Source organism: Anomalospiza imberbis, chromosome 5 (genome assembly GCF_031753505.1).
Source record: "Anomalospiza imberbis isolate Cuckoo-Finch-1a 21T00152 chromosome 5, ASM3175350v1, whole genome shotgun sequence".
Taxonomy (NCBI): domain Eukaryota; kingdom Metazoa; phylum Chordata; class Aves; order Passeriformes; family Viduidae; genus Anomalospiza; species Anomalospiza imberbis.
This window is the reverse complement of record NC_089685.1, coordinates 28,937,812-28,954,685: the sequence shown is the minus strand read 5'-3', so window position 1 is coordinate 28,954,685 and position 16,874 is coordinate 28,937,812. Positions and strand designations below refer to the sequence as shown.

Sequence of the window (16,874 nt, the reverse complement as noted above, 5' to 3'; positions counted from 1 at the left end):
TATATTTTATTTATTTAATAATTTAGTTCTGTACAATTTTGGTTTTGTTCTTTGGTAGAGCTTTATCTTGGAACTATTATACAAAGTGCTGAATTTATCTCAAATGAACATATTAGCATTCTGTGGATTAAATGGAGGACACTTTTGTCTGGCACAATCTTTAATGTCTTTTACCTTTAAGACTGATAATGTATTTTGGCCTGGTTTTATTTTATTGTTTCCTGTTTCATAACTATACACCACAGTGTTCCAGGAGCTGTGCAAGAGGTGTCAGAAGCAGAGAAGCTTTTTGTATGAACAACTTGGGACGTCATCTTCCTGACAGAGAATGCCAGGAACTTCCAAGAATTGTAACACAGAGCTGCAATGAATTCTTATGTCCAAGCTGGTCGGTTACTGACTGGAGTGAGGTAATGAAACTTTGTAAAACTTAAAGTACATTTGGTCCTGATCATCAATATTAAAATACGCTGAATTAAGTGTTTAGGGGTTTTATTTTATTTTGGGCCACATGGTTGTGAAAGTTCTTAAGTCCTATGATTTTTCTGATACACATCACACATCTATGGCTGGCATGACGACTTCTGTAAAACACTCCTAGAATTTATTTTCTCCTTAATATTGTTACGTTAAAATGAGGTGGTGAAGATACGTAAATGTCTTTGCAGTAATTTGCATACCTTCCTTTTTTATGAAGCAATGACAACTATACAGCCTACTGTTTAATATAATTATATTAATCTTATTATAGGCTAGATGGATATAAACAAGTTGTGGACAGTTTAAACATTTTTCCAGTGACAGCTGTATATGTGCTATTATTGTATTGGAAATAAATGATCTTCACATCGTTTTCATACTTTGGAGCTTTAGAATCTTAATAGTAACTTCTTTGTTTTAACATTTGAGTTGAAATTAACAGGAAATTAAAAGTTCATTTAAAAATAGGGGTTTTTGACTACTTATATTCATGGAATATTTTTATTTATGTGACTTCTAAAACCAAACAAGTTGCTAAAAGGAATTGAAGCCTTAATGCAGATTCATGTCTCTGCAAACTGATGTTTATAATAATTTTACAGTGTCCTGTGACATGTGGCAAAGGAATGAAGCACCGTCAAGTCTGGTGCCAACTTAATGATGAACAACTGAGAGATGATTTCTGTAACCCAAATGACAGACCAGAGTCAATAACACCATGTGAACTTCATGAATGTGCATCTTGGCAAGTAGGGCCTTGGGGATCAGTGAGTACATAAGGATTGTTGGCTTCTTGTTTTATAGTTCATGCTATGAGCAATCGCAAAACAATACTTTTTAAACATTCTAGTTGAATCTTAAGCAGTTGTTTTAGTTGAATTGAGTCACATGTTTGTTTGCAGGGTCCTATTGGCTAACTTGCAATTTAGGAACACCCATATGCAAGTTAAATGCCTAAAATTGTAATAGATCGTGACCCTTAATATCAAAGATATTTTGCACATCACCAGAATAATGAAAATGAGGGTACCAAAATGTTCAAATGAACGAGACAAGTAAAAGACCAAATATTTTTAGGTAAGTGGACATATTCCAAAGGTAGCTCCAATTAATGTAGATATCTTCAATCTACAATATACTTCAATCAATCATAGAAATGTATATGCTAATAATAGAGGGGAAAGGGACTTAATATTTTATTGTTGCATTTTGTTTTTACATTCAGTGATGTAAGATCTGCTATCTCTTTATATGAAAGTGCTGTTGAAAAATATGTTCCTGTGTGGCACTCATCTCATGTAAACTAGAGTGGATTTAAAATGCTAGAAAAAAGTGGATTAATTTGTGAAGGAAACCTTTGTCAGTAAATAGATGAGAATGAATTAAAAACATAAGGTACTCAACTTCACATGGCTTTTATAAGATCAGGTTACTCAAACCATCAGAAAATTATTCAGTGTTTCTTGGGTGTTAGTGGGAAATCATAACCAAATAGCAGCTGATCTTTATCTTATTACATACAACCTGTTATTAAAATACAGAATAAATATACCTTTGAAAATTAAATATATTTTTAATTTAGAAATTTCTTTTACTTTTTTACCTTAGAGATAACCACACTGTTATCTAACATAATGTAATCTTGTGATCACAAGACTATGACTTTCCATTCCTACAAGCTAAATGCAGAAGTTAAATTAAAGATTAATTCAGACCCATGATAGAATTCTTAGGAATAAAAAACAGTTTTCTGAAATAGCTTGTACAAGTAATTTACCAATCTATGTCACTGGAGCAGAACTTTTCATTGCAGTTGTTCCACTATACCACCTGGTGATAGCTATTCACAACCAGGTTTTTTACAAGTACTTGTGCTTGAACCACAACAATTATAGGGATAGGGTTTGTGTCATAATATTTTCAGCCATCTAATGTTTTAGGTGCCGTCTTTGAGTGCACTCTGGTCAAATTCTGTAGAGAAGGGCTTCTCTCTGTAGAGACGGACATTTAACAGCTGCAGTTAGTGATTCTTTTGAAGCTACTTCTTCAACCTTTCCCCTCCTCTACTTTCTCTTGACCAGTTTTTATTGCTGAGCATGATGTTATAGAGCATGGATTGTCCCTTTGATGAGGTCAGCTGTTCTGGCAGCGTTCCTTCCCAGTCTCCTGCCCAACCCTCAGCCTACTCACTGCAGGGGATAGAAAAGGGGAAAGAGAGAAATCCTTTGTCTTGCACAAGCACTCTTCATTGGTGTGCTATGGGACACTGGTTAAGTATCTGATAGTCTGCTACAAAGGAAGTTAACACCATCTCAGTAGTCATCCCTATTAATTCTAGAAAAAGTTTTAAAGTAAAAAATGTAATTAAAAATGAACTTTGATTATAAATAGCGCTATTTCAAGTGTATGAAACTGCCGCCTTCAACAGTGCTCTGTAACATGTGGACACGGATACCAGGTGCGTGCAGTCAAATGTGTTACTGGGACGTACCACGTTATTCTGAACGACGACAGGGACTGCAATGCTGCCACTCGTCCTAGAGACAGTCAGGTAAGTTCAATTACACCTCTCTACTTCTCTTTCAAAAGTGTCTGAATACAACTCTTTTCCGCTGACTCTATGTGGGAACTCAGAGGACATCACTTCTAAAATGAGAACAAAATACTGAAACTGTGCTTTTCTTTGCGAACATCAAAGTTTACCTACGGAATTAAGTAAAAGAAGGGTAATTTTAAGACATGTTTGAAAGTTGATATGTGATGTTGATAGAGTATATGACTTCAAGGAATCCAAAGGCCTGTGGTTATTTGGCAGTAGGGGAAGCTCCAACATGTAGAATATTCTAAGGACACTGCCTGGCATCCTGCTTAATAAATAATACCTAACTGGCTTCTTTTATAAGCTTCAACATATAAAATCCAGTTAATTGGTGTAGTTTATTTCTGCTTAGATGTGCAAACACTGGGTTTGATTATCCTTTGCATTTTTAATTGTAGTACCTGTTTAGCTACTGACTGAAACTGGGCAAATTTACATTCTCAGTATCTGAAGGTATAAAGGGCAGGATAGCACAGCCACCATCTTTGCTTGATCCTTCTGTGCTGCCTGTGGCTCTGAAGCAGGAAAACTGTAATGTCTATGCTCCTTCTCTCCAACAATTTGGCCAGAACTGTTCTTTCTCAATGTGCCAATATTATTGGTTATAGCTAATGCAGTTTTAAGATCAAATGAATTTTCTTTGAAACTCCATTTAAAATGAAACAAAGCAGTTCAATGAAAGATCTTTGAATAATTCCAGGGAAAATGTAAAAGATGGTATTTGCATGTTAATTAATGCTAACCTTTGGTTTACATTTGGCTCTTCCAAAATGTATATTTCAAAAGTTTATTTTTTTTTCCTCACCCCCACAGGAATGTGAATTGCCCTCTTGTCCAGAAAATACAAAATTATGGACTACCTCACTTCCTCTAGTTCATGTGGGGAAGGTGACCCAATGGAGATATGGATCATGGACCCCAGTATGTAATATAGCAGTCAACACCTTACACAACAGCCTTCCACTCATTCACCCATTTTTCCATGAAGCTTTCATTAAGATATTTTTCAGACTGAAATCTGCTTGGGATAGATTAAAAAGGAGTTCTAATATTTTCTTAAGAAACTGTTTCCTAAGGAGCAGATAGACATTTCCAGCAAACTGTGTGCTTCAAATTCAACCAGGAAAAATAACAGGAAAAAAAGCAGAATTCTAGGAGCTGAGGTTCTGAGTGAAATAGTTTTTGTATGATTGACAGTGCACTAGGAAGTGTTTTTTTAAATGTAATTGATAAGTTTCTAAGTATTTGGAACATCTTTGATTTTAAAATATTATTTAAATCTTTTATGTGAGTAGCAAACAGTTGGAATCTTTAAAGATCTAATTTGACATTTTTTTTGTAAAATAAGCATTAGTAAAACAGTTCCTACATAAATTTTCTTCTATGCAAGGTTTTTATTTTGATAATGTCAAAAATTAGTTTTACTTAATAGCAGTGAGAAAATTTAAAATTATCTATGAAATGTGGATGTGTCTGTTAGTCCCTTGAGATATTTAATAAAGCATATAATGCAGTTATATTTTTGCACAGCTATGTTAACTAAATAGCAGTAAAGGGTGCATAAACTGAGGCTACTCAGCAGTTCTTCATTAAGTCCACCTTGAACTTTTCAGCTATAAAGGCATCAGAAGGGGCTCAATGAAATCTGCTAATACAAACCATAATGGCAAATGGATTGTTAATATCCATTTTTATTTTAACAGCTCCTGTAAATATTGCATCCCTGTGTAACAACTAAAGTGTTCTGGAAGTTTCTGATGTTTCTGTCACTACTTGCAACTGTGTAACTATTCCATGTTATAGTTTAAATGCTCTTTATATACACTGAAATGCTTCATGAGAATTAAGGCCATGCAATTCAGTTCCAGGTGAACAGAAACTATGTTAGTATTTTAGATGCTTGCATGCATGATCTTGTTTTAGTATCCTAAAGTGTGATGACTTTGAATTTTTCACTGACAGTGCTCTGCATCCTGTGGGAAGGGTGATCGTGCTCGCTATGTGAGTTGTAGAGATGCTCATGGAGAGATAGCAGATGAATCTTTGTGTGCTCATTTACCACGACCAGCTGAAATTTCAAGCTGCTTTAGCCCATGTGGAGAGTGGAAAGTTGGAAATTGGTCCCCTGTAAGTATTAATTGTAACAATTTTTTAATGTGTGTGTTTAGATTATTGGCCAAGTCTCTGTTTAGAAATAGAGAGTTCATTTTTTTTTCGCAAGTGTGATTGAAATTGCATCCCTTGAAAAGGCAAAGTATATGTTTGTTCTTGCCAAAAATAAATAGAAATGTATTTGATTGCTAATCATCAATCTTCTGTGACAAACCCTGTGTTAATCTTTCGGTCAGTGCACAGTTACGTGTGACAGTGGAATAGTAACAAGACAAGTCATCTGTGTCAATTATCATCAGCAAATCAATGAGAATTACTGTGATCCTGAAGGCCGACCTCCTAAGGAACAAGAATGTAACATGCCACCCTGTCCACCAGTTTATCATCATGTTCCAAAAACACATGACCATCCAAGCCATTTTCCAGAAATAGGTTACCTCCCAATTCACCCTCCACAAGACAATTTAAACCAGTGGAACCGTCCTTCTGTGGGAGGATATCAATGGAGAACTGGACCCTGGGGAGCAGTAAGAAATTTTTTTAGAATATATTAATTTGTTCTGTACCCATGTGTATTAACATTTCTAGAAAAGTTATTGCAGTACAGATTTGTTCAAAAAGAGAAGCACATTAATTTTTAAAAGTATTGTTATTCTTGTTCTTATTGTTATTCAAAATATATTGAACTCCAAGTGTAATTTTTCCATTATTTCAAATATAAAATACTTCTACATAGTAGTCATTTTTATTTGAAGATTTCACTTTTGAAAGGTAAGGTTTATAACCAATCTGTTTTAACCAACATATTTTACATTTATTTGATCATGCAATGGCAAAATGTGTGTTTACCTGTTTTGGTAGTGCTCTAGTACTTGTGCAGGTGGATTTCACCGCCGAGTCGTAGTATGTCAAGATGAAGAAGGAAGAAGTGCCAGTAACTGTGATGAGGCAACAAAACCTTCAGAGTCGAGACACTGTGATTCTGGACCCTGCCCACAGTGGAACTTTGGGAACTGGGGAGAAGTAAGAGCATTTCACTTACAAAGGGGAACATTGTTTGCTACATAAGCTTAGAAGTAGAAACATAATTATGTGATTGTGAGTGGAACTGAACACCTTGTTTTTACTTATTTAATAGAGTTTAAAATTTTAAAAAGAATGAGTTTGAACCTGTTTATCTAAACTTTATTCTTTGATCAAATCCAGAACTGTAGTGGAAATATGAGTAATGTAAATATACATGCAAAAGAAGTAAGTATTGATGAGGCTAAGGATATGCAACATCAACAAATCATATAGTTGTTGTACAACATGTATCTTGAGACACAGAAAATTATATTCTGTTACAAAAAGCTGGATTGTATGCAGAAAAACCACAGTGCAATAGCTAGTCTAAGAAAAAAATGAGCATAGAAGCTGTAGAGAAATTTTATTCCCTGTAATTTCATAGGTACTAACAATAGTACCTGCAAGTAGTAGCGGCTATGGGGCTGTAGTTACAAATTAGAAGTATGGGGATAGGATCATGCATGAAAGGTTGTGCCTGGTTAGAACATTTTGATGACACATTTGGTGTTATTGGATATGTTATTCTCTGTGCTATGTGATGTCGTATCTTGACCACACATTCCTGCTCAAATGCTACAGAAGGAGTTAAAGCTAATTTTTTTTGCATTTATTCTAATCTAACCTCTTGTGATTCTTGCCCACTTTTCTTACTTAAGCAAATCAGCTGCTGGAATTGAAAAAAGAAGAAAAATTAGTTGAGTTACTTTTTTGTTTTACTTTTTTTTCTCCTTGTTTTGGCCAGATTTAGCCATTCAGTTCTCAAGGTCAGTCTAAATGTCATATCTAAATGTTCACAGCCATAGACTTGGGATACAGTTTATGCAAATGATACTAATTTGGAATCCTTGAGAATACAGTAAAAAGGTTTGAACTATTATAGATTGGCTTTAAGAGCTCATTAGGAATGAGAACTGGTATTGAAGAATTACAGGCTAACTGAAACACAGAAAACACATCCTATAAGTATTTTATACTTAGTCTGTATAAACTGGACTCTATAAAAGTGAGCCCAGTATCTGAGTTTTCTGCCACTGTCTGGCAGGGAAACTACTTTTATGACAAATTTCCATCTTTTCCTCATATTAAAGAAAGAGATGCACATTTATTTTCACAATTACTTCTCCTTAATGGATTGTCTGCAACTGAGACTTTCTGCTGAAAGTCACTTGCTAAACCATAAAAACGTAGTTTGGTAAAGGTTTTGGTGAGAGAATTACCTAAGATTAGACTTTAAGTCCTTATGCTTGAATAGAGTGTCCAGGGAATATGGAAATAGACATAGTGAATAATATGATGTACTGATTATTGCTATATATTTTGGTTTGTTGGTATGTGATGACTGTTAATAAAATTATTGAATATAAAATTTTGTGTTTCAGTGTACTCAGACTTGTGGAGATGGAATAAAGACAAGACTGGTGATTTGCCAGCTTCCCACTGGCCAAATGTTGGGTGATCAAAACTGTGAAATTCTAGACAAGCCACCTAACATGGCACAATGTAATGTGCATTCTTGCCCTGGTGATGTTTCTTGGCATCGGGGACCATGGAAATCGGTACGATAGCATTCAATATTTTTTGCTTGCTTGTTCTTTTTGTTACTCTATTTTCCCATGTGTTTTAAGAGATTTTTTGTCATTTTTTATTTGATAACAGTGAAATAATAATGCATGTAGAATATAGTCACTGTAGTTTTATAAAGAAATTGTTCCTGCAGTCATAGATTTAAATGAAAAGCAGCCATTTCCTTCAATGGGAACAGCATCATGGTCTGTAAAACATGCTAGGGAGTATTTTGAAAATTGCCAGAAATCATCATAACTATAACAATACCTAATAGGCCTTCCATTTGGAAGGGTTACAGTTTGATACGTGTTTAAATTTACAAGTTTATGCTGTAAATTATGCTGCAGTATTATCTACGTATTTATATTTGCAAAAACACCCTAAATTTTTAGTGCGTGACTTTTTTCCTGTTGTATATTTAAGTATAAAACAACTCACATCTATGTATATTATACTCTGTCATCAAACATTTTGCTTTATATTACTTGTACATTTGTGTATAAAAGGTTATATTAGTGGTTTTAAAATAGGGACTAATTAAAGTTAACTATGTATAATTATGTATGTAACTATAATATGTTATTGTCTACATGTCACTGTCTATTAATGTGTAAAAATGCCTACTGTAATCACCATTAATCTTTAAAATTGCCACTAGGAGATTATTAACATACTGAAGTAATCATAGCAAGCTCTGCAGTATAGAGAACACTGTAATTCCCAAGCTGTGAATTTGACAACAATATTGATTGTTCTGCTAAATTCTAAGGGGAATAATGGCAATCAAAGGAGGGTGGATCCAGTTCTGGTTCCATCAAAATCAGCAAAATATCTGTCATTGACATCCCTGAGAGATGGCCTGGGACAACATTTATTTGGGTTCTTTAATTAATAAAATTATATCATTTGTCTCTTTGAATTAATATGGCAGCATTTAAAAAATGTCTGATTTCAATTATAACAATTGCTAATGTTTATATAAACTATTCTAATTTATTGCAAAGAGACTGTAAAATGTAAGTTTGATTTAATGGTTTCCCACAGTTATCTCTTTCTTCCACTACACAAAGCAGAGTTAGGGTTTGTGTTTAGGAGACACCAGAGTATCTTATTTAGCCATTTTCCAAATAATTAGCAGTGACTCGCTAAGTAGTATTCATCAGGTGCTGAGAAGATAAGCAGGGTTCAGCACACAATTGCCTTTGAACTCAATGTTTGTTTTCCTTTTAGATCAAGAATTATTCACCACCTGTTCGTTCCCTGAGTAATTCAGTTTGCCCTACATTAATGGATTACTTGTAAGATCCTGTATGGTAAATGTTGTGTATGGCTTAGTTTGATAAAAATTTTCATGTTGGTTTATTTCTCAAGGGACATAAAAAGCCATTTAAAGCCTTCAAAAACTAAGGTTCAAATGGATTCTATTTATCAGAGAGAAGCCTGTTTCATATTTAATTACAAGCTCCATGGTTAAGCCATAAAAGATTTAATTTCATCACACTATCTTATGCTGTAGAAAAAAACATAGCAGATTCAGGACATAAAAGCAGGCTCACATATTGAATATGCTGTCATTTAAATAATTTAGCTAGTTTGAATGCTGCCAACACAGAAATATAGTTGTTTTTTGTTGCTGTTTTAGCAGAGCAGAATTTATTCATTAAGGATGGCTATTAGGAAGGAGCAGTAAAACTTTAGTCACAGGAGCACTGATGTAGCCCAATACAAATAGCTTTTTTTAGCCGTGGTTGGCTAGTGATTTGGCAATGGATCATGGCCCTGCTTATCTTACACATTTCTGGCATAAAATATGCTCTAATATAGAGAACTGTTAATGACTAGGTGCTCTCTGACTGCTGAAGTTCTCAAGCCTGTCACATCTACACTCACCCCCGTCTCTATAAGATTGCAAGAACCAGACAAATAACTATTTATATTTTTCATAGAAGTATTGAGTAGTATTTCTGTGCCAGGTGAGCAATGCATTGAGCTTTTGTGTCTACTATTGGGATTCCAGTGTTAAACCTAAGCAGAAACTGTGATGCAAGACTAGATGATCTTAGAAGTCTTTTCCAACCTCCATGATTCTGTGATTCTAACTTCTTCCACTAGCTATCACTACATATTTGAGAAAAGAGGAATATTTAGCAGTATGCTAAGTACATTTGTTTTATTATTATTATAGTTATTGATTCATTTTACACAACATAATTAACATGAAACATATGTTGTAAATGCACAAAAGGGCCCTTGCAAGGAAGGTTTAGTTTATGATTTGAAGCCAGAATTTTAGTTGGGGCTTTCTGCAGTTTTGCAGCTGTTGGCTGTTACACTTCATAGTTTCTGTCAGTGGCTACTGGAGCGACCCTCACAAAGCTTACAGGCTGTGTACTCCTCTCTTCCTGGTTTCTGCAATTGTACAAATGGATATGAGTCAAGTAAATTTCAAATTCTAAAGGTTTGTGCCTTTAATTTTTATATATTTTCTAAAGATTTTAGGAAGCTTGGCCCAGAATTACACTTGAGGAATAGAATAAGCTATTAATATAAGGGAAGACAATACCTTCAGGCTTTGCAAAGGGAAGAAAGTTTATTCACATTTTCAGACAACAAGAATGTTGATTAATTTAGGAGTTTGATCTTACTTTTGGCCTCCTATACTTTTTCAGTGCCTGCAAAAACCCTTGAAGATCCAGGTAGCAAACATAAAGGTTTCTGCTTAGGCAGTTGGTGGTAGCAGTTGATGTTACCTTGAAAGCTTTTTATTTCATTTGGGCAATCAATTCTTGTAGGATTGTTGGTAGTTACCTAATTTTATCATGAAAATTTTAACCAGATATGTCTCAATTTGAAATATGTTTGGTTCTCACCCTTTCTTGTTTCTTTAGAAAGGATAGCTCCTTACAAAAGATAATTATATTTTGTTTGTCAGAAATGTTTATAAAATAAAGGTTTTCATTCTTTTTCTTTTCATCACTTTTAGGATTTGTATGTAATTCATAAGTATTACTTGTGATTTCAGAGAAAATAGGCATAAAAATAATGGATTATTTTCGAAGTTACCCTGGTCTCAGAAATGTGTTTCTTGCCATTTCTTACTGCCATTTCTTACTGCCCTTCAGACACATAATGTAATATTCTTTAAACTGGCTGTCTTTCTAGTGCTTCAGCTTTCTACTTACTTGCTCCAGAATAATTTAGATGTAATTCTGTCTTTGCAGTAGTGGAAGAAAGCTACTATTAGTTTTTAAGTATATTAATCTATTTTTTAGAAATAGTCCCAGTTCCCTTCCAGTGTTGTCACTGCCAGGCATCCCATTGACTTCTCCAGGAGCAGAAGCAGGCCAAACTTGCATGCGTAAAATATTTATTTGATTTCATTCTAATGCAAAAATTCTTGCTATGTATGATAAGTGCCTTCATTCACTTTTTCTAATATGTAAAAAGTATTTATATCTTTAAAAATAATCTTTTATATTAAAAGGGAATTCAGAATCGGTGAACTTGGTTTTCAAAACCATCTTCAGTTTTTTACCTCTACTTCTGCTGCTGCCTAATGTTGAACTTCAAAATACCTCACTGCCAATACAGCACATTAAATTAATATCCCACTGCCTGAAATCTTGATGTTATCATCTGCTATTCATTTTTTAAAACTTTGGAAGTGGGAGGGGGGCCTTATCAGAGATAACTGACAGAAGATGTCACTGCCCAAATAATGTCATAAAACAGACTTGGGATAGTGAATTTTATTTCAGGTCATTCTGATAAAAATGAAAGAAAATACTTGTTTCCAAAATTCAAAACCAAAATATTTCTGTAATGTTCATCGAGAGGAAAATCTCCTGTTTGGTGCTATGTTGCCTGTATAGCTTGAAATAATAAATAAGTTATAATGTATGTGTAATAATTTAATTTAATGTCTGTGACTTGTGTCTGTGAAATACAGTTGCATTTTAACCCTTCTTTTTCATGCATGTTGTGTGGCTTTGTGTTTATATTTATTGTGCTCTTTATTAAGGAATGTTAACGTTTAAAGCCCTTAAAAAAATAAAGGGTGGGACAGGTACTAACCACTTTTGCTGAAAGTGAGGGTTTTCTTTAACCTGTGTGTTGAAATTAACTTCATACAATACTTTAGTGGCATTGTTTTCATGGGGAAGGCTCTTATATTTGAGCACAAAAAAAATATTGTTACTGATGCAAACAGCAGTCAATGCCATTGACCAACTGGACTGAAATAGACAGTTGGCACATAGTCTTTGATGGTAAAGCTCAAAGATCCTAGCTCTTGAATCTTTTGCTGGAGCTGTAATTTTGTGGCCCAGTTGTCTCCCAGTTAGTGACAGACAAAACACAAAGAAGAATGAGGATCATAATATAATGCTCAGGTCTTATCTCAAAGACATAACATGGTTTTTACATTCCTAAAACACTTTTGGCAGGAAGAGGTTTGCAGAACTTTCAGACCTTCCACTTAGAAAGAAGACAAGTAAGAGTGGGACATAGTCAAATAAAAGCAATAAATAATAATGAAATCACATGCACACCAAAAAATAACCCCAAACACAAACCCCCAACAACCAGAATATAATGAAAGGAGAAAAGAAGCAGGTCATGTGTAATACCATGGCTAAAAACATTCAGCCATTTAATGAGAATTGAAGGAATGTGAAGCTACTAGTGTATTTATTAGAACTTTCAGAAAAGCTGAAGGTTTCTAGGTGGTCAGATCCTTGTGAAATCATTCTGAGCTGCTTGTATGCATGTGGCAGCTTTGAAAACCCCAACCAGAACTCATAAATGTTGGTTCAAAGTGGGTTTGGAACTCAGATTTAAAAGTTATTAAATAAATATTAAAATATTAGCATTTTCAAACATTTGTGGGGGTCAATACATAAATATTTTTATTACCTGGAATGGGTTAGGAAATGAACAATACGTTCTGTATTGCATGAGTTCCTAGTCCTTTCTTTAAAAAACAGTAATTGTGGGAGACTGGTGACTCCCCTAAGACAGGCTGCTCTATTGATCAGTGTGTGTTCTAGCATGCATCTATTTATGGCCCTTTCCCTTCAGTGACAGCAGGATTAAACACTTAGATTTCCTACTGAATCAGTCCTTCAGAAGCTTCCATGCCTGCTCATATTTATGTACAGGAAATGTAGCATTGGAAATATTTTTAGTAAATTGAAAATACACAGAAAAGTGATTTAGGTTGAAAGGAAACTGGATTTCATCATGTGAAGGTAGGTAAAATGTTGCATTTCTCATCCAAAATATACTCATATTTTCATGCTAATATAATATTTAATATAGACTGTAGGGGGTTAGGGTTAAGGAAACGAAATCTTGTGATTTCAATGGGGATCAATTTGGCATACTTTGGTCCATATCCCTGCACTTCATGGCATCCCATGCCTGTGGATGGATTTCATGTTGGCAAAGATTTTTTTTTTCAGTATCCATGCTATTTCACTCATACCTTCCTCTCAATGTTCTCTCTTCCTCCTTGATTTTTTCCCCTGATTTTGCAACATCTCTGAGGTTAGTTTTGGCATGTTTTGGTCCTTTTCACTGTCCCTTATTTCCTCACAGACCATTTTCTTGTAGTCAAAAAATATCCCAATTTTCTTTCTTTTTTTTTTTTTTTCAATTGCATTTCATTTTCTCATATCTCCTTTCCAGAGTGTTTGTAAGTCCTTCTTTTCTGTTTCCAAGATTTCATTTCCTTTTCTGAAATTTAATTCATTCAGTTATATTTAGTTAAGTGCCATAGAAAAAGTTGTATTTTCTATGCTTCTGAGAAATTTAAAAAATTTCTGACAATACTATGTTGTGCCAGCACATATTGTTTTTATGTCAAGTTTTTAAAGTTTAAATACAAAACCTTAGATTTTAATCAAATGAAAAAATCGATATGATGTTTTTTATAGAGCAGAAAGGCACACAGAGCTTATGTATTTGTCATTCCTTTAATTTCTGAGCTACTGTTTTGCTGTTGCTAACATGATGAAAAATGATAAATCAGAGCTTGCACTTGCTGGGATCCAGCATTTCTTTTGCTCATTTTTAGATCTTTGCAAACTCAGCTGAAACGAATTCATCTACTATTGTAGACAGTATGTCTATTGTCTTTGTCTACTTACTTTTGTAACCGGTTAATTGAAAAGGCGCTCTCCCTTAAGATAATAAAACGAAGTTTTAAATAGGTAAAATACTACAAGAAAAGGCTTTTTAACTGTGCAAGCCCTTTGTGAAAATGTAGTTTCCATAATATCATCCTCCCTCATATTAAAATTGTGCTCCAACTTTCATTGTAAAGACCTGTGAACAAAATGTCCCTCTCAAGGGGCCAAAGTTACTTTTCAGTGAGAGTGCAGATTATGTCATTCCTGTGCATTTGTTCGGTTTTCCCCAGCTTCACAGGAGACTGGAGGCTAACCTACCTGTGATAGAGTCTGTTAAAGTGTGTCCAGTTTTTGGAAGCAATAAATGGATTCATTTTGGGTTGCTGTTTGGTTTTCATGGAAGTTTTTGATCACAGCTGCTGGATGGACAGAGATACTTCTGTTATTCTCTATTTGAAAAATGTGTCCTGAAATTTATCCATTTATTTGAAACAGAGAGAAACCCCTGCATTTCTTTTTCTCATGGTGGATTTCCTTAAGGTCTCCTGTCTCCATTTCTGCCAACCTTCTTTCTTGATGCTTGCTCTTTACTCACTGGCTCCAGTGCTGCTGCTTTCATGTAATTGCTTAGAAGTGTTACTAGTGCTATATGGCTGTGGGGTGCAGGAAGATGAGTCTTGCTAAAGTCTGGCCAAGTCAGCAATTTGATGTCTGTGATGCTGTAATGGTGAAAGTGCCCATATGAAGCTTTTGCAGAAGGCATCAAAGGCGCAGAGAAGGACTGCAATTTTGTAAATTTGACACAAATTTATACTTGTAGATTAGATTTTCAAAAAGACCAAGTGAGAGTCTAGCTCTGTTCCTGACTGCCACTGATTTCAGAAGGAAAGGCAGAATTATTTTTTGGGGGTGTTGGTTTGTTTTGTAATTTACTAATGTTTCTGTATTTTTAATTGTGGTTTGTCTCAGTCTGTTGTATATGTCATTCAACTGAAAGATGGTAAAAGGTACACATACCAGATAAGTTGGTATGCAGGAATTCTAGCTGAACACAGTAGTTTATCTGTTCTCTCACTCCCAGGAATTAATAAGCTCATCTTACTTTTCATTGTTTTAATATGTACTGTCATGAATGATAGTTTCAATGTTGCTTGAATGAGGGCTGATGGTAAAGCTTCTAGCACAGATACATGCAGAACCTTCAGTGACAAATTTAAGACTGCACATGAGGTAGCTGAACCTGCCAAATGGCTGCTAAAAGGTGGCAGAAATACTTTTTGGTTTCCTAATTCTCAGGTGGTAACCAGAAAAAGAGGACTCAAATCAAGAGCATGTAAGGCAGGAAGATTAACTAGACAATACAATTTTTACTTTAATTGAGAGATGAAATGGAAGATATAAAGGAAGAGGTAAATGAGATAGCAAATACAGTGTGTCACCACTGTTGAATGAGAGCTCATGAAAATAAGATTATTATTTTTAAATTTCCACCCACCTTAACATCTCCATAATCCATTGTTCTTGTGTTAATGCAATAGCTAAAAGCTTGTTTGAAAGTCTAATAGTGTTATATGAGTCATGTAGGTAAAACAAAGAGAAGGTTGCTGACTGGAGAAGTTCAGTCTCACTTATGAATACATGTAGACACTGTAGGAATACAGGGCACAGTGGAGCCTGTCTGAGTATCACAGTAGGAGGGGGAGCTGAGCATAGTAACTCTTGGGGAGCTGGTCTGCCCACAAGCATGGTCTGGTTTTCAAATGCCCTGTAGTTGGCATCAAGAAGGATTTCAGACTTTAGCCAGTGATGGGCAGAATAGTGGTGTTCATCCTGAGGGTGAAAGACATGATAGGGTTTTCAAAGATGGAGCTAGTCATCTGTTTTATTTGTTCTGAAACTGGAGAAAGGGATAGTATTTGAGATGTCAGAAAGGTAGGCCAAATTAAGACTTACTCACAAATCTAACTGGAATGAATAAAAGACATTCTGTAGATTATCATTAAGTGCAATCTCAAGGGTTCTGGTTTTGATTTTTTCCAACAGCTGCAAAGAGTATGGTTGTTCATCTGACATCCAGGCAGATTGCCATTTTCTGCAGTAAGGATACTGCCAGCTGCACTGGACAAAAGAATTCAGACCATGTGGTGTCAACTTAAAAAAATATCATCTAAAGTTTCTCAGCATCATCAGCAGAGTGTGGCATCTTCAGATGTGAAATCCTTTTACCTTCAATGTATGTGCTGGTGGTTCTGACTTTCTTTCTGTCTTTATGTTTAAGAGGAATAGCACATTCCTAGTAGATGCCAGATAGATCCTCTCATAGTTTTTCCTTCCTGTTATCCACATCACTCCTAAAATCTGTCTTTGATCCTCTTTATTCCTCCATCATTTCTGCTTTTTCTGTGTTTGTATGTAGATGTATGTAGCTTCTCATTTATGTCCATCTGATAAATAGATATACTTCAGCATGCTTGGAAAATGGTTATTCAGGAGCTTTTTTTACCCTTAAGGTGAAAGCTGAAACAAAGTTATCTAAAAAGGAGTCCAATAGAAGCAGCTTTTTTATGGAGCATACAGTGCTCAGTCCTGACAGAAAAAGTATGGCTGGGGACAATGGCCAGGTTCGATAACCTCAGAGAGTCACGTCAGTCTCTGTGCTCAGCTGCCACTTGCAAATAGCTGTGAGGTTGTACTGTAGTGCACTCTGTTGTTAACATCCCCAGTACACACCTGGAAGCCTCAGAAAACAATGTAGAAACATGGTGTGTGCCTGCTTCTCAGCTTGTTATACAGCCAGGATAAGTAGGTAAACTGAAAGGGGAAAAAAAAGTAGAAGGTCCTCTTGGGCTGACTAGAGAAAAGGATCACTGCCTTCTTTTGTTTCTGAGTTTAAAAATTCCAATATTAGATGATGATAC

General features: G+C 35.0%; 1 protein-coding gene across 5 annotated transcripts in view; it reads left to right on the top strand.

Moving 5' to 3' along the window:
* The window catches only part of ADAMTS20 (ADAM metallopeptidase with thrombospondin type 1 motif 20), an 86,443-nt gene that overhangs the window by 50,302 nt on the left and 19,267 nt on the right, over nucleotides 1-16,874 (top strand). For all 5 annotated transcript variants that reach the window (XR_010999054.1, XR_010999055.1, XR_010999056.1 and 2 more), the window contains exons 21-28: nucleotides 246-410; nucleotides 1,083-1,247; nucleotides 2,909-3,031; nucleotides 3,893-4,000; nucleotides 5,042-5,206; nucleotides 5,428-5,718; nucleotides 6,053-6,214; nucleotides 7,639-7,815. Coding sequence is in view for 2 of the 5 variants with exons in the window: in XM_068190033.1 (XP_068046134.1) it covers nucleotides 246-410; nucleotides 1,083-1,247; nucleotides 2,909-3,031; nucleotides 3,893-4,000; nucleotides 5,042-5,206; nucleotides 5,428-5,718; nucleotides 6,053-6,214; nucleotides 7,639-7,815 (1,356 nt within the window). In the remaining 3 variants the exon portion in view is untranslated. The remainder of the gene's footprint in view (nucleotides 1-245; nucleotides 411-1,082; nucleotides 1,248-2,908; nucleotides 3,032-3,892; nucleotides 4,001-5,041; nucleotides 5,207-5,427; nucleotides 5,719-6,052; nucleotides 6,215-7,638; nucleotides 7,816-16,874) is intronic.